This window comes from Papilio xuthus, unplaced genomic scaffold, assembly GCF_000836235.2.
Source record: "Papilio xuthus unplaced genomic scaffold, Pxut_1.1 DF827756.1, whole genome shotgun sequence".
NCBI classification, from domain to species: Eukaryota; Metazoa; Arthropoda; class Insecta; order Lepidoptera; family Papilionidae; genus Papilio; species Papilio xuthus.
Genome location: NW_013530893.1, coordinates 4,998,857 through 5,021,347, shown reverse-complemented (window position 1 = coordinate 5,021,347; position 22,491 = coordinate 4,998,857). Strand labels below are relative to the sequence as shown.

The following is a 22,491-nucleotide window of genomic DNA, read 5'->3' as shown; positions in this document are numbered from 1 at the left end:
ACATATGAGCTGAAGGCAACATAAGGGAGTTAACATGAGATTAGTATTCAATATATAACTTAATGTATCACTTTAATTAAACTTGTAGAAAAGTATATCATTATCTTTTAAGAGAATGAGTCAGTGTTGAAGAGTTCAAAGTTTCAGTATTGGAAATCCAAGGTGATAATTATAAATACAGGTCTTATTACAAGTTAGTATTACTGTATACTACGATGATATTATGACTAAAATGGATAAAATTATATTCGTTGTAATGTACTGGTAAATAAAATTGGCATTCCATCGCGTCTGGTCCCCTAAATTTGCATTAACTCGCGACGCGGCCCCATTCCCCACCTGAGGAAGTCCAATTGTAAACTGTCAAAGTCGCGTCACATAATCGAGGACGCCGTCGCCGTCCCGAAATGCAATCCAGACCCTCAATACAAGGCAAAGCCAAAACAAATTGTGTAATTCAAAAATCAAAAGTTTTGGTATTTCTATACCTAATCTGACATAGAAAAATAAGGGTATTTTGTGTCCAGATTGGCGTTTGAGGGAAGGAATTACCGCCGTAAATAATTTTTTGATGAATAAGTTGCTCTTTTCAAAGATGTGTTTGTTTCGAAGTAATTTAACCTCAATTGAACCGTTTGTTAGTTTTTCCTTTTACGAAGTAGTTTCTATGCATACGTAACATAGATGCTATGGTACAAACAAGGCGACAACTAATATGACACAATGCGTACGCAACGGCCAACAATGCGCACCAAAACACGCATCGCCGCGCACCGCATGTTGATTGGATTCGCCATAGAATATAAAATATATGGATACGATATCCCAACGAGGGATAACTATCATTGGACAGAGACATCAATACTTAACGTTTAGATCTTAATTGAAGCCTTACTCGTGTTTTAACAGAGTTTCCCTAGGCATCTAATGCACATTTGCATCTCTCACCATAATGTTTCAAAACAATTATAAGAACAAAAGGATGGAAATAGTGTATATGAATCATACCTTTAACTCATTGAGGTACGAGGTTACAATCCACCAGACTTACCACGCTGTTATCGTGATTCAAATGTAGTTCATATATTCGTTTGATTAATCCTTGTCCCAACTATAACTTCAATAAATTCGAAAATAGAATGCCACATCCATTAATTTAGTGATCTATGACATCCGAGACAGCGCACCTGGCATACGACACCGTGCTAACGATACCCGTAGCTAATAACGATGTTCAAACAAAGTAAAAGATCTAGATTGCATACGATATTAAATTTAGCTAAAATTAAAAGTATGAAAATATCTGAAAAAATGTATCCTCATACGATGTATCATAGCAACAAGATTTAATCTTTTGATTCTCCTTACACCAAATTGTTTGTATGCTTGATGTTAAAATATCCTTTACGTATTTAGCGCTTAAACTGGTTTAGCCGCGACAAGGGTTACGATAAAAGTTGATTGCGTGGGATGTGAAAGTAGGGTTTTGCGGATTTCGCACAATGTTTAATATTACGTATGTCATTTGTTTTAAGCAGCTGTAAATACGCCCACTATCGTAATATCTGGATGAAGTGGAATAATTCTCAAGATTTTCATATAGAAAAACTAACAAACCTATTTGCTATAGATACTTGTATTTTTTTGTCTTTGAGTGTGTTTAAATAATATTTTAATTTTTAATACGTAAGAATCGTTTGTACTTTAATTTGGTTATTTCAAACGGCGTTCGAATGCCGCCATGTTAAAATTAATCCCGCTCCGCAGTAAACAAAGCTAACAATTAACAGCTTTAAGTGATTCTTAATTGCTTCTTATTGTATCCGGCCCGTCTGGAATACAACTGTTCGTTTCGTACGTTAATATTGAATTAAACACATGTCCAAGCTTTCATATCGCGTCAGTATTTAAATAAAACGCTTAATAAAAACATGCATTATCGTTTTATTATTTATTCCGTTAGATGGCGTTGTTCTTAACCTTTGAATGACGCAATTTTTATTCCGATAGTAGCTGTCGCCCGAGACTAAAAAAATAACTAATTCAGTAGCGTATGTGTTCTTCCAGACTATGTTCTACATTTATGCCGAATTTCAGCAACATCCATACAACCTTTCTCGAGATACCTTTAAACAAACATCCATTCATCCTAACATTTGCATTTATAATATTAGTAAGATAGTCATGATGCGACATAAAAGTAAATTTAATGAATTAAATCGTCTTTGTCCTATTTACGATATAAATGTTGGCATTTCTTTCTAACGTGTAGTATTTGCCTTAAAGCAAAATCTGATACCAAAAGTAAAGGCGGATATTTCTTTACTTTGTAGGCGGATCTCTAGCTAGGGGCGTTATTGTTTTAAAATGTTATAATAACTTGGATGCGGGCTATCTTATAATAGCTTCTTTATTATCCCGTAAAATGAACGTAATATTCAAACTCTCATAATTACAACATGTACAAAAGGAATACAAGAAGGAAAGAAAAATTTAAACATAAATTGAGTTTGATAATATACTTACTTCTTTGGGAGCTGGAGATAGCTACATTTAAGGAAGATGTAATCCTTCAAAGACAGAGAATATTCTTTCTAGACTCTACTAAAGAAAAGTCCTTACTTGCGGATTCTCATCTCTTTCCCGTGCAAGAAATACTACTTAAGAGATGTCGTATGTGTAAGGATCTAGTTCGTTTTCACCCTAACTGTAAGATTTCATCGTCGGAATATTAATAAAATCAGCCAAATTGTGGAATTTCAAAGTGAGACAAGATTGTACGGAGAGTCGAAAAACTATGGGCAATTTGTCTTAAAAATATTCAGGAAAAAGTGCTCCGTTCACGCGATTCTAGCCCTCTATCAATCACCATTTAATCCTGTAGGATGAGACCGCCGTGGCAATAAATACTCCCCTTAATCTCTCAGTTTTACATATCTACTGCGAAGTTTTTGCACAATTTTAATAAATTTCCCCGCCAACGGACAACAACTTGACAATATCTTGAAGACAAAGCGACTTTCTCAAGCGATAAAAGAATATCAGTATTCCTCGGCCGGTCTTATTGGATTTTTTTAAATGAGGAATACAAATTAAACATTCATAAGGATCCCCGAGTTTGAATGCTAAACTTGACGGGAAATGATTTTTAATCATGATTTTAGTAAAAGAAATATCGTGTTTAAAAGTCTGATTTATGTTTCATCGTAAAACGGAGTATACTCATGTTTTTTTTTTAGGAATTTTGTAAAAATCATATCCTTTATCGTGCATTTAAATGGGTTCAATTTACTACGTAAAAATCTATGGTCTAGAGGGTCTAAATTATATGATGAAATTTGCGTTCTTTGTTTTTTGAATTACGAATACGATTACGAATTAAACGTAAGGTTCTTATTGCTTGATTATTCCATACAAATTTTAAGTACTACATATTGGTACAATGGATTTAAAAAATACAATGATTTAAGGGAAGGGTTGCTCTTTGTACTTTTAGGGTAGATTGTTTGATATTTATAACGCAATTTCATTATGTCATGACTGTTATTTTTCAATTAGAGAATGTTTTAAAGGATTCCTTGTTGACGGAAATCCGTTAAAATAGCTTTTATAATAGCAAAGATAATGCATGACATTTGAAAGGTCCCTTATCGCTGTTACCAGGCAGTACACAGTGGCTGTTTTAAATCCACCCCTAAAATAATATATTTTCACTTTTATGTACAAGCACTTTCCTGGTATAAAATTATGTTGTTAATGCAAAATTTGTACTTTTACTTACAATGCTTTGATGCTAGATAGGTTTCTTTACGGCTTTTTATGTGCTAACATTTTTTTTATACCTAACTGAAATAGGAGGGTTATGTTTCGCACGTATTTAAGTTCCATTGTGATCGCTTACAGGCTAAAAGACTGATCGGATTTGGACGAGTGATGTGGCATTCAATTTGTATTGGAGTTTTTTGATATTTTAATTAATAAAAGGTCTAGCTGTCGCCCGCGGCTTTGTCCATGCGGAATTAAAAATGTTAGTAGCCTATGTTTTCTTCCAGATGTTCTATATCAATGCCAAATTTCACCGTCGTTCTGGAGATACCTACTAATAAACATCCATCCATACAAACATTCGCATTTATAATATTATGATTTGCCTTGACTTCATTAGTAATTATTACCACTGTAAAATGAAGACAATAGAAAAACTAAATTAACAAGTCTAGTGTCTACCATACCTTATCTGACGTCACTGATGAGTTTACTTAAACACCTGACACTTCTACGATATATGTATATTTTTAAACTTTTTCCACGTCCACTTGCAGCCAGTACTATTCTCTTATGAAATACCTTAAGATTTGTTTTCACAATAAATCAGTATCAATGCACGGATAATAAACAAAAAGTAATAAACAGGAAATGTTGTATACATATATTAGTTGAGAATATAATAGTTAATGTATAGTTTAAAGTCATCTGTAATAGTAACGACATTTATTAGTTATTGTAGATAGACAAGACCAGAGATCTAACATTTCTGTTGTCATATAAGAACGTGTACAGACATACTAGAGTACCAATATAACTTGAACTTTGAAATAATACTTAATAACTTTTAATCCTGTGACTAACCAGTGCGATATCCCGATTGTGGTATGTATAAAATCTTAGATGCTTCCTTAAGGCAAAAATTTTATCTGACCCTCTGAATTCTCGTATCGGAATGCTAAACATGTGACTACGTTGAAATCCCTTATTTTATCGTTGGATAAAATCAACAGAGCGTTTTACGAGTAATCAATTTACCTATGAGTTTGTTTTATTGTTCGTTTTATATATACGATGAAGCTACCATCTCTGCTTGTCTGCTAAAGGAAGGAAACTGGCTATTGTTTACAAATTTATTGTCGCTTGAGTAAATTAAATTTATTACGTTTTGCATACAAATTTTGAAATGTAGAAAGAAAGCTTTGAAGTTTTGAATCCTGATCTTCATAATTTGTTATGTCGCAATAATTATTTTAGGTAAAAATATTTATATATGATGATGTAGGCCGATTTTGTACTCAATTATTTTAATTTGTGTTGTGTATTTTAATCAAATTAGTAAACATGTTATCGTTTAATTAGTCTATATTTATAAAGGTTGATGAACTGCGGTTTTAAACTAAATTTGACAAGCTATATTTAGAATGCAACTTTGTTTATATCCTACTAGTTGTCACGTTACTTCGTCTACGCGAAATTAAAAAAAAAAACTTAATTAGCTAAACTTAGTAGCCTATGTGTTCTTCCTAACTATGCTCTACCTGTATGCCAAATTTAATCAAGATCCTTTGAACCGTTTTGGAGATACCTAATAACAAACGTCCATCAAAACATTCGCATTTATAATATTAGTAAAATAGGTTTGTAGAATGCTAAAGAGGATGCTTTTGTATCGATTCAAGTAGTCATTAAGGTTTGAGACAATTTTCGCCTTCAGAAATATTTACTTTCAAATAATTGAAATATATCTTACTAATTCGAAATCAATACCGCACGTAGATTTTCTTTGTCTTATTAATTTTTCGTTCACTCTTATAAAAAATCATATTGTACCGGGCATCGAACCCGCAATGCCATATCCACGTGTTGACTTAGCAATCAATGACATTGCCCGATTCGGCACAATGGTAACGGATGCTCGGTTATTCAGCGTGCGGTAATGGCAAGTGTTTGGTATGTAATTAGCACGTGTTTTGTTACTAGTAAGGTCGAAGGAATGCCGATGGACGTTGTAACTCGGTATGGGAATCGAACCTGAATACGTATGGATAGGATGATTAATCTCTCGTTGAACAAAAGAACAAGGAAAGAAGAGAAGTTACTTTGTTATCTGACCCGATAACTGTAATTATGCACATAAAATTACCAGGAGAACAGAGGATGGAAGGTGGTTGAAGCAAGTCTAGGTAAACGGTGTAAAGTTGTATTACTCTTTTCAGCTGTATACAACTACACGAGCAGCTCGCAGCACCACCTGCAGCTGGAGGTGGGCGAGCTGGTGCATCTGCAGCGCGAGACCAGCCAATGGTACTGGGGCACCAGTCTGCGCGCGGGTACTACCGGTGCCTTCCCAAAGACATACGTCGTCATACGAGAGTGCACCGTCGATAGGTAAGATATTTTGATAACAAAGCAATGTCTCATCATGTTACTAGGGTTGTCAAATTAAAACGTATACCTAAAGTCTGGCAACGAAAAAAGACGAAAGCTTGAAAAAAAAACATACTCTGTTCCGAAGAAATCCATGGTTTTTTGTCCGACGCCTTTAGTTAAAATCAGATTATTTTGAATTGCACCGATTAACTTTACAGTATTTAGGAGTTGGCAACCCTAGATTTCAGGCATTCCTTATTCAATAATAAGGTTTTAATTCACGCGAGTACCGAACCCGCGACCTCATATTTGATGACCGAGGCCGCCAATTGACCGGGTCTCTGACCCCATTGATAGCCGGCCGTCCGGCTAATTGATGTTATCACTTCATTTTACAATTTATCAAGCACAGCTGTACAATGCTTCCGGTTAAATTTTGTACAGCATCATAAAGAACCGTTACATCAATAATATTTTTTATTATTATCGTAATATCATCTACTGTGACTGTCGCGTGTTTGTAACCTAGCCACATTGTAGAGTGCCTTTAAACTCCTTCTAATATTATAAATGCGAAAGGAGGTATAATCCGGAATGGCTCAACGGGTCTTAATGGAATTTGGCACAGATGTAGAATATCAGTCTGAAAGAACACATTGTTTACCAATAAACTTTTCTTTTAGTTTCATACGGACGGAATCGCGGGAAATAGGTAGTTTTGAAATAATGTAAAAAATAATTTTCTATGTAAAAAAAAATCTATATTATCGATAAGTATTTTAAAAATAAATTTACTCACAAACTTTGTTATTTCGAACACGCTTCAGCAATTTGTAAGGAATAGCTTCAGTAATAAGGAGGGCGTGATGCTCCTCTTAAACTCAACCATTCATCTTTAGTCGAATTTTGAACGTTTTCGTTTTCTGTAATCGTCTGCAGAGGATAGGAATGCGATTGAAAGGAGATGATCATTTTATATAGAACTAGCTGTCGCCTGCGATTCCGGCTGCGGGGAAAAAAATAGTAACCTATGTGTTCTTCCAGGCAATGTTCTATATGTATGCCAAATTTCATCAAGATCCGTTCAGCCGTTCTGGAGATATCTTCAAACAAACATCCATACATGTGGACATCCGTATTTATATTATTAAAATATCTCTTTTGACATTTTCTCTCGGAGCTAAAAGGTCATTTTTAGGGAGCATAATCTAAACTGAAATATCAACATAATGGGATCTGACGTGTGCAAAATATGTCATCTCTTTTGGTTTTTTTAGGACATGAAAGGGATAATATAATATTTGTGCGGTTGTTTTTAAACATTGTACCAGGATAGATAAAATAATGGTAATGAAAATAGGTTTATCAAATGAGATAATCTTTACGCTTTGGCTACCCGGGCGTCCGGTACTGACTTTTGTTGATATGATTGCATTCAAGATTAGCCAGTGGTTGGATGATATCTATATGTATATTATATATAGATATATAAAAGAAAGTCGTTATAGTTAGACTATTTATAACCCAAGAACGGCTTTATCAATATGGCTGAAAATTGGTGAGGAGGTAGCTTAGAGCCTGGAGAGGGACATAGGATAGGATTTATTCATTTTTTTTTCGAATTTATGTCTTAAAGAGCTGCTTTTTATTTAACTTACTAATATTATAAATGCGAATGCTACAGTAATTAAGTTTTTTATATATCCACGCGGGCGGAGTCGCGGGCGACTGCTAAATTTATTTAAAGATAATTGTAGAGTGCATTATTTTTATTACTTGTCTGTTCAATGTTTCAGTCGATAAAGAAGATATAAACAAACATTTTTGTAGCGTCATGTCTTTGATTTGTAAGTTAATTTGGATTTTGAATTTTGAAATATTTAAACATGCTATCACTTTCATTCTTGGTGAAAAAACAGAGATAACGATATATCGGATAAATTTTTAACAATAAAAATATATGTGTAAATTCGATTTAAGAGTTATACCAGCTTACAATGCGTCCCCACTAAGGGGATACACTAAGTTAAGGGAGGGTTAATACTTTCAATATAGGGTTTTTATTTTTTTTACGTAAATTTACAATAAGTGTATTTCACACAAATTTTGTATACGATAATTTTTATCCTCAACTCATGTGAGCTCTCCCATTATTTCCCCAGAGAACGTTTGTACGGTTCGTAGTAAATAATGTTGCAGGAAAAAATGTAGGCGCGATAAGAGTAGGCCAGTCTCTGGGGTGTGATGTATCTTGCTATTTACTTCCGTATGCTCTAAATATGTCTGTTATATTGGATGTTACCACGTTTAATATTACGAAGCTTCCGGAAAGAAAATTATTGCCGGCCATGTATGAGATAATTTACCCTATAATTATAATGTCTTGTATTAATAATTCCTTTAATTTAAGTGTTGGCTGATTCGTTAATGTATTGTTCATGTAACTGTAGATGTAGTCTTTGACATCTTCCTTTTTAAATAACTATCAGCACTATTCTTGATATGTAAGAGAGGCAAAGACCATGAACCCTTACATACCATTATGGCTTATTCTTCTACCTCTACTACCTCTCTTTGTAAGCAGAAGGATCTTTCTACATTTTTTAGTAACGTATCAGTAGTTTGCATTGAGATACTGGCTCCCGTAGATGCGGGGACGTCGTCGTGGCGTCAGCGGGCGGGCGCGGTGTGGTGCACGACATCGCCGTCACGCTGCGGGAATGGCTCAAGGACTGGAAGAAACTCTATATTGTGAGTGTAAACATGAAATGATATATTTCTTACGTACTTCGTACACAATGCAATTTAAGTCTATGGGAACCGGCGATTTTAGTCACTAAGCGAATTCGCAAAAGAATGTGATAAAAGTTCGACAACGAATATACGACGCGCGTCGACGCTTGGACGTCGTGTGTACGGGGCGCAACGCGATTGTAGTGAAGCAACCATACGATATTAGTTTCCAATATTCACGTTGCATTGTGTACGGTTTTACTGATATTATGAGAGCTATAACTTTTCGGATGAGTCATAATGTTTGTAGTGTCTGTTGTAATGTGTAGTCGTGTTCTTTCAGACGAATAGCGAACACTTCAAGTTCATGGAGGTGAGCATGCGGGCGCTGCTGGAGCTGCGCGCGCAGGCCGCCTCCAGCGCGCTTCCTCAGGACCAACTGCGTAAGGTCGCGCGGACCGCCATTTTCACCATCGACAAAGGAAACAGGTAACTAAGGGGCGCTGTCTTACATAAAGTAATGTATAGCCATAGGGGAAAGTTGGATCAGAAGTCTTATGGTGACTTAGACCAAGTTATTTATGTGTTTCTGGTGCTTTTTTTGGTAAATTAACTGATTAAAAACTGCTGCACATAATATGTACTGTTTGCAGAACTTTGGATATGGAGCTAGCGGTGCGGACCCCCACCGGCCAGCTGGTGGACCCCCTCACCATATCCACTTACAAATTAAACGCGCTCCATGATGAAGCAAACGCAAGACTGGATAAGAATATGGTAAGACTTCGAGATGCTAACTTTAACACAACTGATACTTATCTTGCACACGAGTTGTTAATTGGTCACTCAGGAAATTGTCTATCGTACATTTCTCATATTGAATGCACCAAGGGAGATCATTAGTAACAGTTAATGTTTGTGTACAGGATAGCGCGCCGGGTGGGGGCGGGGGCGGGGCGAGCAGCGGTGTGGGCGGGGCCGGGATCGGGGGCGGGGCTGGGCGCGCGCACACACTGGTGGTGCGCGTGCACAACTTCGTGTGCCGCGTGCCGGAGGGGGCGGAGCTGCGGCTGGCGCTGCACGACGCGGCGGGACAGAAGCTGACGGAGCAGCTGGTGCTGGCCTGGCCGCCGCACCACCTGGCGCCCGCGCAGCTCATGTTCACTGTAAGTTCACCAAATATCACATTATAAAACTATCTCACCCGACATTTTCAGTAGTGATTTATATAAAATGAACTGTGTACAGTACTTAACTACTACTATAACAAAGCTTAGAAACCACTGCTCCAGTATTATCATTTGATACTAACTGTCGCCCGCGACTCCGTTCGCGGAGAATGAATAATAGCCCATGCGTTCTTCCAGACATCTACATTTATGCCAAATATCAGCGAGAGCCATGCAGCCGTTCTGCAGATACTTTCTAACAAATATCCATCCATACATCTAAACATTCGCACTTATAATATAAGTAAGATGTAAGTTGTGACACTGTGTGCAGGACCTGGGCAGTGACATAAAGAAGGAGAAGGTGTTCCTGGTGTGTCACGTGGTGCGCATCGGCTCCATGGAGGCGCAGAACATCGATCACAGGTCACTGTTCACAGCAATATCTTCTCAGCAGTATCAAAACACGCCTGTCTTTTACCTTTTTCTAGCCAATATAGTATTTTCCCGCGACTTCGTCCGGAATTAAAAAAACCTATTAATATAGTCTATGGCACCAAGGGACAGTGTAACTTCCTAAAATTGTAAGAATTTTTCAAATCGGTTCAATAGTATACCGGAGCGTATTCAGTGCAAACAAACAAACAAGCAAATCGTGTCTCTTTATGTTATTAGTAATGACGTGAAATTTAACAATGACTCGTAGTTCCAAACCGGAGCTGGCTTGTGACAAACGAGTTTACATTTCCATACCAATATTTTAAAATATTAATAGTTTTTGTTTTAAAATTGGGCTTAATTCCCCACAGGGCTAGTCTATCGCCGTACACCAGAAGTAAGATGTCGTAAGTTATATTTTTCATTCAGTTATTTGCTAAAATACGCGAAATGTAAGCTCTATGTTACAAGTCAGGATACATTCCACTTTGTCTGCTTTTCTATGCTTTTTTGCCATTTAATGATGACATAAATTAATAAAAAAAAAATCTTTAACATTCTGAGAAAAGAAAATAATTATAACAGCCCTAGAAATAAGTTAAGCCGTTTTAATAGGTCGTAATGTAAAATTATTATTGTCGCACTCAGAGTTAAATCTATACGAAGCGATTCTCTGGGGCGACTCTGGAGTGCATTTAGAGAACTACCCTTGTATAAGTCAGGCAATGTAATATTCAAGTGTATGGATATAGTGTAGGTGGATCAGTCAGTAAGCAGTTGACATGTAATCTGCAGCTCCTGGGTTCGATTCCTACCATGTTCCAATGTATCCATTTTCAATTAACATATGTACATTTACCTTATGTTGTTACGGTGAAGGTAAACATCGTGTTGCACATATCTGAGAAGTAAAATTCAAAGATATGTGTGAAGTGAACCCGCACCAGGGCAACGTTGACTATGTCCTAGTGACTCCTGGCTCAGGGTAGGGTGCTGAGTGTCAGTGTGTACGTGTTGTGTCCAGCAGACGCAGCTCGGTGGCGGGGGGCGTGTCTGGGGGCGTGGCCGCGGGGCACGTGATGCGGCGTCCGTTCGGCGTGGCGGCGGCGGACGTGACGCGCTGCCTGGCCGCAGACTGCCCCGACAAGGAGATGCAGGTGCCCTTCTACCCGTGAGTATCTCGTGCACGTGCTACATGCACACATGTACACTCAGGGCACTTCGCGGTGTTACACTTATAAAATTGCATTGTTCATTGAAATGAGACAGATTCCGCCCTCTTACAAATAACCAATTAGATAGTAGCTAAGCAAACATAGGATATAATATAAAGCAATTACATTGTTTGTTTTCGCGTTGTCGTCTAGCCCATTTATAGGCCATTTATCTTTAGTTAAAGATTTTAAACTATCTATGTTTTTGTAATGTTTTATTCTATGTATAAAATAATGAACTTTCAGATGCGAAAAAGAGAACATGGATACATTATTGAAGAAGGTGATAGCAAATCGCGAGTTGAAAGACACGAAGAACCCGCTGGGTCTGTGGGTGTCGCTGCAGCTCATTGAAGGAGATTTGAAACAAGTTAGTGAGGAACATTAGTGTGCAACTATAATTTTTTTTATTTCTTTGTACATAAGTGACTAAGCGACAATTTGCTGGACATTACATGCAAAGTGGGAAGGGAATTTAATTCTTTGACTGTTCAATGATTTTGTTTTCAAATACTATAAAAAGGATGAATCTTCAATTTTTATTAATTAACTAGCTTATGCCCGCGACCCCATCCGCGCGGAATTAAAGAAAAACTTGATAAATAGTCTGTGTATGTACAAATTTTATCAAGATCCGTTTTCGTATTAAAACAAACATCCATTCGCATTTATAATATTAGTGAGATAAAAATGTAATAATCGAGGTACGAGAAGAGAATCCCCACTTGGTGGTGGGTCACCGCGCGGTGGCGAGGAAGATGGGGTTCCCCGAGGTGATCCTGCCGGGCGACGCGCGCAACGACCTGTACGTGACGCTGTGCTGCGGCGCGTACTCGCGCGGCGGCGGCAAGTCCAGCGAGCGCAACATCGAGCTCACTGCTAGAGTCGTCGACAAGCACGGCAGGCTCGTGCCGGTACGTGCACTGACCGCCTCGCGCGCCTCGCGCGCCTCACGCGCCTCACGCGCCTCGCGCGCCTCGCGCGCCTCACGCGCCTCACGCGCCTCACGCGCCTCACGCACCTCACACACGTGACACATTCTGACACACTTTACATTGTACAGATGAGACAAAAATAGAATTGTTTCAGGGCGTGATATCGATAGGAGCAGATCTGCCTCTAGTGGACGAATACACGTCTCTAGTGTACTACCATGAGGATAGACCTAGGTGGCAAGAAGTTTTTAAGGTAAGGGTTAAAGTCAAGTGCAAATTAGTTGAGTATATACACACATGTGTGAAATGAATATGTCAATATGTTCATCAGGTGTGCCTGAACATCGAGGACTTCAAGGAGGCGCACATAGTGTTCCTGTGCCGACACCGCAGCTCCAACGAGGCGAAGGACCGCGCGGAGCGGTACTTCGCGCTCTCCTACCTGCGTCTCATGCAGCGCGAGGGCACCACCACGCCCGACAACCAGCACAACCTCTGTGTCTACAAGGTACCTGCCACCTACCCAGCTACCCAGCTTACTCTACTCTAGCCTCGTTCCCTACCCACCCTCTTCTTATCAGGAAAGGATGGGGATTTGACAGAGGTGACATATAAAGTTGAAATATTCTCTTCCTATGAGTCTCTTCATCCGTAGATTGAAGGCCTGTGAGCAGTGGTTACCTCTCTATTTTGGCAAATTCATTTGGCCACTTGCTCGTTTACCAACTTTTAATGTAGGAAGAAATCTTTAAAATAGTAGTCGGTAGATCCTATTAAACTTCGCTTACCAAAGTTAATTCTATCCGAAGATCGATAATAAGCGAGCGGGTAGCGAGGCAGAAGTGGAGGCTGCGGCCGTGTGCCTCGGCCTGCCGTCCAAGCGGGATGAGCTGCCCGCCGGCGCGGAGAAGGGTCTCACCAGAGCTCCACTCTCACTGGTCTACAGGGACTCGCTGACAGTTGCCACTAAGCTGTGTTCCACCAAGTTAACTCAACGAGGTATATTTATTTTACCATTTTTTTTAGATTGTTATGTATATCCGACTCGAAGGACTATGTATGATTGATTTGAAGTTTATTTGTATTTAATAAACCTATTGAAGTCTCAGAGTCATTAAGTGGTCTCCATAGTGTAGATTTAGTATAAGATGAAATTACACTTAAGGACTTTTTCAATGACTATGGTCTCCGAGTGGTTTTCTATTTATTTAATACTGTATATATGTGTTTGTGTGTGTAGAGGAGATCCTGGGCGTGCTGAAGTGGAGCGCGCATCACGAGGCGGGTACGCTGCGCGCGGCACTAGAGCGGCTGCTGCTGGTGCCCAGCGAGGAGCTCGTCAAATTCCTGCAGGACATCCTCGACGCCCTCTTCGCCATACTCACACAGGTACACAATGATTTAAATTAAACCTCCGGCACGCACAGTTATCAGATTGTACGTAGAATTAGTTTAACTTGAGGCTAGTCTTATTTGTGGTCGTAGATGTTACTGTCTCACAGTAAGAAGCATAAGTGGTAATAACTAGCTGTTGCCCGCGACTCCGTCCGCACAAAATTAATTTGTAGTCTAGAGATACCTTCTTACAAAGATTCATACATCTAAACATTAGCATTTATAATATTAGTAATATGTGAATTTCTCAGGTGGAGGATGGCGAAGCTGATGGTTCGTACAACGAGCAGAGTTACGGTGTGCTGGTGTTGGAGTGCCTGCTGCGTGTCATCTCGCTGGTGGCAGACCACAAGTACCAGCACTTCCAGCCTGTGCTACATGTTTATATCGACGAGAGCTTCTGTGACGCCCTCGCTTACCAGTCAGTATTATACACGAGAAACATATGTATCAAACATTATGTCTATACGAATACTACAAATAGGAAACATTTGGTTGTTTTGGATAGGCTCTGAATTTACTGAATTTATTTGAAAAATTCTTGTTGGGAAGCTACACTATCCCCAGGTGTCAAAACATATATTTATTACTATTTTTTATTCCACGTGGACGAAGCAGCGGGCATCTGCTAGTCTTTTATAAAAAGAGTAAGAGGGATGGATGATTGTTGTCAAAAATGTTTCGATAGTGAAAATTCATTGCAAGACAAGATATTTAGAAAAGATAGCGAGTCCAACCTCAGATAAATCACTATAAGCAAAATGGCACAGATTTATCTATGTTTGCTTTGATAGTATTGTTTTTAATATCATAAGTCGTCAAAAGAAGCAAGCGGCAACCATTAATCGTTGAAATATAGAAGCGACCATCAGCCAGACCATTATAGTGAACGAGATGATAATGTTGCAGGAAGCTGATATCAGTGATGGTGTGGGCGGTGCGCGGGGCGGAGGGCGGGGAGGCGGCGCTGAAGCGGCTGCTGCTCTGCATGAAGTGTCTGGAGAGTCTCATGCGCCTCATCGTGCGCAGCTGGCAGCTGCGAGCCGCGCTGGATACTCATCAGCATGATGGGGATCCCGTCTGCTATCACCTAGAGGTCTGTCATCTTTAACTTCCTGTATGTTAACTTCGCCTAAGGGTTTTTCTAAAGTGTTGGAAGCTATTCTATAATGCTCAATTTTAACTTTTACTGCCACATTTGAAATTGTTATATATGCAAATGTTTGGATGTATGGATGGATGTTTGTTAGAATGTATCTTCAGAACGGCTGAATGGTTTTCGTTGAAATTTGGCATGGATATAGGATGGCAACGATGAACACTAACTCTGGGTTTCAGGGACCAAAATCTCTGTATAAAAGATATCATCTCTATCCATGTTTGAAAAAAAAACAGTAAGCTAAAGTTACACTTATTATTTTGTTTAGGAATTGCTGGAGGCGCTGGTGTGGCTGATGAGATGCGGCGACCACGCGCTCACGTGCCAGGGCTCCGCGCTCAAGTACCTGCCGCATGCTGTACCTCACGCCATCAAGATATTCCCCGAGGTCGAGCTCAGGTCAGCGGGGAAACATATTCCTATACAAAAACCAACATTAGTAAATGTTCTACAAGAATTAAACAATGAAAATATAATAAAAAAAAATGTAGACATTTTTATTGATATTATGGAGCTGAAAGTACTTGTATCAACGGTATCTATTCAATAAAATGCTACCCCAAGTATAATTTTGGTGAATGCAGACATTGATTGACCTTGTTGTGTATATAAACATTATGTGCAACGTATCCAGTGCGTACTGCGTGCGCGCGCTGGACGCGCTGCCGCTGGGCCGGCTGAGCAAGCAGCGGCTGCTGGCGCTGCTGGAGCTGACGCGCGGCGAGCTGGGCCGCGAGCCCGCCGCACGCGCCCGCCTGCTGCCCCACCTCGCCGCCACGCTGCGCGTGCTGCTGCGGGCCTCCGCAGAGGTACAAACACGCAGACATACAAAACATACGTCGAGCATCCACTTTTAAACACGGCTATAAATAAAGAAGGATAGTTTTACTCCACTTTTCCTCGCCAAAGAAGGGACGCATGGTAAGGGGAAATATTTTCTTACTGTGCGTCCCTATCTAACGTTGATTAAAGGTAGGCAACGCATCTACAATTGTGGATGTCGATGGGTAGCGGTCGCTTCGCTATTTCGGCGAATTTTGATGACCGCTCGCTCCTTTGCCACCTTCAAATGTTAAAGTTTTATATTAGTTTAATAAATGTAGGTCGTTTAAAAGCTACGGATTTCATACAATACATACATTCCATTGAATAATACAACACTAATAGATGGTACAATCTCACACCTCCATACATGTGGTATTAACGTTGTGTCCGTCTGTTACACCTCACCTGTCATGGTATGTATGCACATGCACTGTATTACACGACTCAGTCTTAGGCGAGTATCTTTTATTTATAGTTTATTTTATAATCTTTCCCTTTCCACCATTTTCTTATAAGGAGACACATAGTGAGGGACATTCTCTTCCTGTGTGTCCCCTTCTCTGGCAATGAGCAGCGGTTGTTTCACTTTTGTGGCAGCTTGTACGTTTCCATCAAACATCAATGTATACTCGCCCCAAACTGAGTCGTATATAGAAAGGCAGTTGGCGGCCGCTGGTCACGAGGTAAGCACGCATGAAGCATGCTACGTGTTGTATATGTTAATGTTTGGTTTCCACTGTCGAACATTTTGTATATAATCATATTGTCATCTCTTTCATTCTCTTTGTAGTAAAACGGGACGACATTATGTGTCTACAGTGGAATTGTACGGTTATATATGAAAGAGCTTTTGTATTCTATTCACATCTTCTTATAAATAATTTTCTTTAAATTTTATATGCTTCTGGATTTGATAATAAAAGTTGGTCCTTCGAGTCGGATGTTGAAATCTTGGTTAAAGACAAAGTCATTTTTTACAGTGTATGTAAAAAAGTGACTGACTAAAATAAAATACAAAAGCTTTTTCGTTTTTTAATTGTAAAAAAATGTACATCTGTTGAAACTGACAAAAATAATTGTGACTAACAAAATGCTTATTTTTATAATTGTAAGGTTAATTGCTACACATAATCTCGTACTAAATCTACATTAAGGGACGCCCTTAGTTAACATTAAGCGAGTATACGTATAGAAACTAGATATAATAATTTTATTTATATTAAAACCTTTGTTGTCAAATATATAGACTCTTAGGTAAACTCCAAAAAAAACTTGCACAAACGATTAATTTCTCACGTTTAAATTCAAATTAATAACCAAACAAGTAATATATTGAAATACTAGTTGTTACCGGCGACTTCGTCGGGGATAAATTAAAAAAGGGGTCTGTTTTCTTTTAGACTAAGTTCTAAATCTATGCTAAATTTCAGTGAAATCCAAGCAACCGTTCTGATGAAACTTTAAAAAAACCATCATCTATCCTAAATTGACATTTATTAGTAAGATGTAAGATTTAATAAGAATACTAAAGAATGAAATTAATACAAATGTACTAATTTTAGGAATAATTTTGCTTAAGTAATATGAAGATCATTGTACTCGTATAATGGCACCCAGATGGCACAAGCATCGTGAGGTCTGCACACAACGTGAGCTAACGTCTCACACTATCTCTCATACATACACATCTCACTTGTATGTTTGTGTTGTGTGTAGCATGTATGATACAGGGTCGGGTTAAGCAATACATTTCATTGATTTTTTTAGGGTTCCCTACCTCATAGGAAAAAACGGAACCCTTGTTACTTTGTTGTCCGCCCGTCTTTATGTCAAGATCCTTTTTCTTCAAAACGCGTGAAGCTGGAATTTATTTCATACTTTCCTTTCATTAGTGTTAAATTATTCAAACTTTCGTGAGACATTATAATAAACTGATATAAAAAGGGCTAAACACTGACGTATACTTGTTTTGAGCCCATCGGGGTGAGTGGGACTGGTATTATTTCGCGGACGTGGTCCCTCGCGCGCTGACCGATGGGCTCGAATCTAGTCGGTGCCGCCGCCGGACGAGAATACGTGAGTGTTTAGCCCTTTTTATATCACTTTCATTAGTGAATTCATTTGTTGTTTTCTATACGAAACCTTTATGGGTAATTCTGAAAAAATAGCCTTAAATTGATAATTATATTGCTTAATTCGATCCTCGTGTGTTGTTGAATATTTCTTGTAAAAGTTTTAATGTGGGGTAGATATAGAATTGGGGTATATTAGCGTCGTGATAAAGGTGTAGTGATATCTCTTTTTGTCTCTTAAAGAAGTTAACAGTGGTAGAGCGAGCTTTAGCATGTTCGCACGAATTGTCCCGGCTCGCCCGGTGATATACCACGACCATACAGAAGACAGGCCTCAAGTGCAGTCTGATGAGTGCGCGTCCCGGAGGCCTAATATAGTCCTCTTTCCCTTCCCACCCTTTTTTATAAGGAAAGGATGGGAAGTGGAAGTGGACTTTCCGGATGAGAGGATGCATGGAAAGGGAAAATATTTTCTTTCTGTGCATCCTCTCCTCCGTCGATTAAAGGTACGCAACGCATATGCAATTGCGTATGTCTATGGGCAACGGTCACTTCGCTATTTCAGCGATTTCAGGTGGCCGCTCGCTCGTTTGCCACCTTATAATATTAAAAAAAAATATAGAAGGAAGCTTCTTGTCTTCACTTTCCTTCTTATAGTAAAAGAAAGGGATAAATATGTTATAAGATATCGCTACGCCTTTTATGTAACGCGTACTTTATAGATTAGAAAGATTGGGGCTATGTCATTGTGAATTTTATGTTTGTCTTGTTCAATACTATTCCTATATTGTAGTTGTTTTTTTTTCTTTTAATTATGAAAATTTATCATATTACGAATGATATATTAACACTAGCTGTCACCCGCGACTCCGTCCGCGCGGGATTAAAAATAGATGTTGACCGATTCTCAGACCTACTCAATATGTTCACAAAATTTCATGAGAATCTGTCAAGCCGTTTCGTAGGATTATAGGAACGAAAATTGTGACACGAGATATATAAGATAATAAGCTCGGTTGTCTTCCAATTTCTTTTTTAAATAAAATTAACTTTGATATTTTTTCTTGATGAACCGGGGACTGGTGCCCAAACTAGAGTGGTACCCTGGGAGATGGATCATAAGGTTAAAAGCCCCACAGACCACAAATTATAAACTATAAATAATTAAAAATTTGATGAGTTTTGAACAATATTGTGTTGCATATAGAACGAGCTGTTATCTAATCCTCACAGCGTTGTTGTGTGTTGTGTGTGTACGTGTGTGTCGTCACTATATTACTAACAATATGTATTATGTGTAGTCTGTTTGTATTTGTTTATATGTTGTGTATGTCACATGTTTCATTAATCAATACACGAACACAGAAACAACATTTTTTTTATTAACTTTTTAAAGACACATTCCAAATAAATACTCGGACACAAATGATATTACTGTAAATTTATCTACTTTGTTTATTTCTAGATTATCATAAAAATAATATTATTTATTTACCTAGTTCTTTTTTATCTATTTCTGCCTATATATAAGACATTAACTTGACAAACAAAATTTTGTTACATTTTTTATTTTATTTAACATGTTTTTTTTTATTTGATTTTAATGTGCTATTATAATATTAATAAAAGTAAAAAAGCGAGCTTTCGATGTCGTTTGAAAGTTGAGTTGTGTGCAATCTCTTGATGTTATGTACAGTTGTTTGCATTTTTAGTGGGATGAATTTTAATTTTTTTTAACGGTATAAAGACATATTGGCATCTCTCTTGTTGCTATTGAGAAAACAAGGATAGAAATATATTTATGTACAAGGATTTTGAACACTTAAAATGCAGTCGAGTGTACACTCACGAACTGTTAATTAAGCTTGTGAGTTTTTAGCCAACTGTTATAAATTTAACTGTCAGATATGTTGTTAAGAATTAAAAATATTGTTATATTTGTAACTGTTGGCTTACTAACGCTACCGCGTGCTTCTGAACTTTACCCGCCGCCGAGAAGAGTTTAAAATTAATTAAAATGTTTTGTGTATTCAGTGTTTAAATAAAAATAACTTGGATCGAAAGCAGCATGTGCAAAAAACGATTGATTTTACGCTTTTCGATGCTTATTAGTGTACACTGATTTGACGTCAACAAATTCACAAAAACTATTCCGTTCAAGTTTTGTTGTATTTAATAAAATACTCAGTAGAATTACCTAAGTTTTTTTGACAAACAGTGTAAAACTACTACTACTAGTGACGAAGTAATCGCGAAAGTAAAAATGGTTGATTTATGACGATAAAGTAGTGATTTGGGCGACTCAATATAGTCAGATCAGTCTGTACTAAGTAAGGGCGCGGTGAGGTTACGCTTGCATAAGCGTAAGCGGTAGCGGTAGCGTGCGTGCGTGTGGCAGTGCGAGCGCGAGGCGGCGCACAAGTCGCGCTCAGCGGGCAAGGCGGCGCGGCTGCTGGGCGCGGACGCTACCCGGCTACGCGAGCACACGCACCACGCCCACATCGTACGTACCGCTAGTGTCACTGGTGTTACGCCGCCCTAACCCGCTCTATCTACACGACGTGTCGGCACACATTCACTTATAAATACACTTAGTAAGCTGTAAGTATATAGCTTTATGACTAGTGCTATCTATCTGCTGTATGGAGTGTCAGTAAGTAGATATAAACACATCGTAAGTACCGCTAGTGTGTCAACACCCTAATAGCAATTTTTTTACGCAGTGTGGGACCACTTTAATTTATATGTACACCAAAAAAACATTAAGTAAGTAGCTATAATACCTTCAAAGTTCACGCTGAAATGTTATAAGGTCTGTTATTATAAATGTACTATATCATCATCTCATCCCTTTCATTTTCTATCAATAATAAGTCAGGCATGTATATATATTCATAAGCTTTGCTATGAATGGGTGATGAGTTATTGAACAATGTTGCTCAGTGTAAGTATTATCCTTAACATTAGCACGATCGAGTTCCATAAATCATGATTGGATTTAATTATATGAATTAACTTATTGTTTGTTTTTATGCTGCATTCTCCTAGTAAACAAGGTTAGTGTCAACTACATAATGGGTTAAAGATTTAACTGTTATTTACTACATCTTTAATATTAATCATTTTTATCATGTAACGAGACATAATCGCAAGGATATGTGATTCGGTGACAGGTGCTGCTATCGCGATTGGTACTATCACAAAATATATAAAACCTACATGAGCATTTAAAATGCTATTAAAGAACAATACAAGACAGGTAAAATACGTCAAAAATCTTTTGACACTTTTTTGACATTTGACAGGTGGCGCTAGTGATCTGTCATAATTGAGTTTGATTTATGCCTACCGGGTCAGATATCTTCGTGGATTTAAGCTATACAATTAATAACTAACTAATCATCATTATTTGTAATTGATAGTAAATTCACTACACTTAACTACACTCAAAAACTATATTTTAGTTTGTAAATATACCAAGGTTATACTTAGGTGGAACTGTGCGTGGAGACAATGGGAGAAGTAGTGTCCCTGCTGGCGCGGGACGACGTGGGCGCGGTGGAGGCGGACAGGGGAGAGTTCGCGCGCCGCATGCTGCCCACTGTGCTCAAGACGACCTCCACCATGCTCAGGGATAGACCTACTAATAAAGATGGATCCGTAGCTGATGATCCTTTAGTGGTGAGTGGCATTTCTACTAGGTTTAGTGATGTGTGGAAACAATTACATTTTAAATTGAGAATTGGGGAATTGTCTTTGCTGATTTTTTTCTCTATGTTGTCACAGCGTCGCATGGTCTGCGTGTTGCTGGACGTGGTGCGTCAGATGTCCGAGGAGCAATACTCGGTGCTGGTGCGCGCGCTGCAGCACGAGGCGGGGAGTGCTGGGGGTGCTGGAGGCGCGGGGGGCTCGCTTGTGGACGACTGCCTGGCGCTCATGCTGCAGCTCCTGCAGCGACCCGTTTTCCGCCCGCATTGGGCTGACATGCTGCATCTGCAGCATTACGTTATGCTGCACGCGCTCAGGTTAGTAAACGACTATCGTTCTTATTAGCATCGAAATAAAGTTCAAAGTGTAGATGTCATAAAGTATAAGTCTTTTCAAATATCTTGACAGCTTTTAATTTGTTGTGAGTCGCTTCGCAGAACATAATGCGATGGGAGAGCGCGACTCAGCGCGTCGATGACCTTGAGCCGCCGAGATATTTGAAGACAATTACAACAATCTGTTCTTAAAATGTTTATGACGATCAATAGTGATTTTACTAAACATACCAGACAGCATTGTTTGATTTGTAAATACCAAAGTTAGTATGAGAAATGTACACCAAAGGATTATAATAATTTTACCGCAGACTACTATCGAGTACGCTCCGCGAGCGGCTGCACTCGGAGGAATCGAAGTCGGATGTGC

The 22,491-nt window shown here is 38.6% G+C and overlaps 1 protein-coding gene across 1 annotated transcript in view; it reads left to right on the top strand.

Moving 5' to 3' along the window:
- Positions 1-22,491, top strand: part of mbc (dedicator of cytokinesis protein myoblast city) — a 33,064-nt gene that overhangs the window by 3,634 nt on the left and 6,939 nt on the right. Inside the window, exons 2-22 of the mRNA XM_013309847.1 lie at positions 5,985-6,156; positions 8,787-8,889; positions 9,215-9,360; positions 9,525-9,648; positions 9,798-10,037; positions 10,375-10,466; positions 11,506-11,649; positions 11,939-12,062; positions 12,397-12,606; positions 12,782-12,880; positions 12,959-13,135; positions 13,437-13,626; positions 13,868-14,016; positions 14,274-14,443; positions 14,932-15,118; positions 15,450-15,580; positions 15,816-15,990; positions 20,477-20,581; positions 21,571-21,759; positions 21,865-22,103; positions 22,433-22,487. Coding sequence (XP_013165301.1) covers positions 5,985-6,156; positions 8,787-8,889; positions 9,215-9,360; positions 9,525-9,648; positions 9,798-10,037; positions 10,375-10,466; positions 11,506-11,649; positions 11,939-12,062; positions 12,397-12,606; positions 12,782-12,880; positions 12,959-13,135; positions 13,437-13,626; positions 13,868-14,016; positions 14,274-14,443; positions 14,932-15,118; positions 15,450-15,580; positions 15,816-15,990; positions 20,477-20,581; positions 21,571-21,759; positions 21,865-22,103; positions 22,433-22,487 — 3,221 coding nt within the window. The remainder of the gene's footprint in view (positions 1-5,984; positions 6,157-8,786; positions 8,890-9,214; positions 9,361-9,524; positions 9,649-9,797; positions 10,038-10,374; positions 10,467-11,505; positions 11,650-11,938; positions 12,063-12,396; positions 12,607-12,781; positions 12,881-12,958; positions 13,136-13,436; positions 13,627-13,867; positions 14,017-14,273; positions 14,444-14,931; positions 15,119-15,449; positions 15,581-15,815; positions 15,991-20,476; positions 20,582-21,570; positions 21,760-21,864; positions 22,104-22,432; positions 22,488-22,491) is intronic.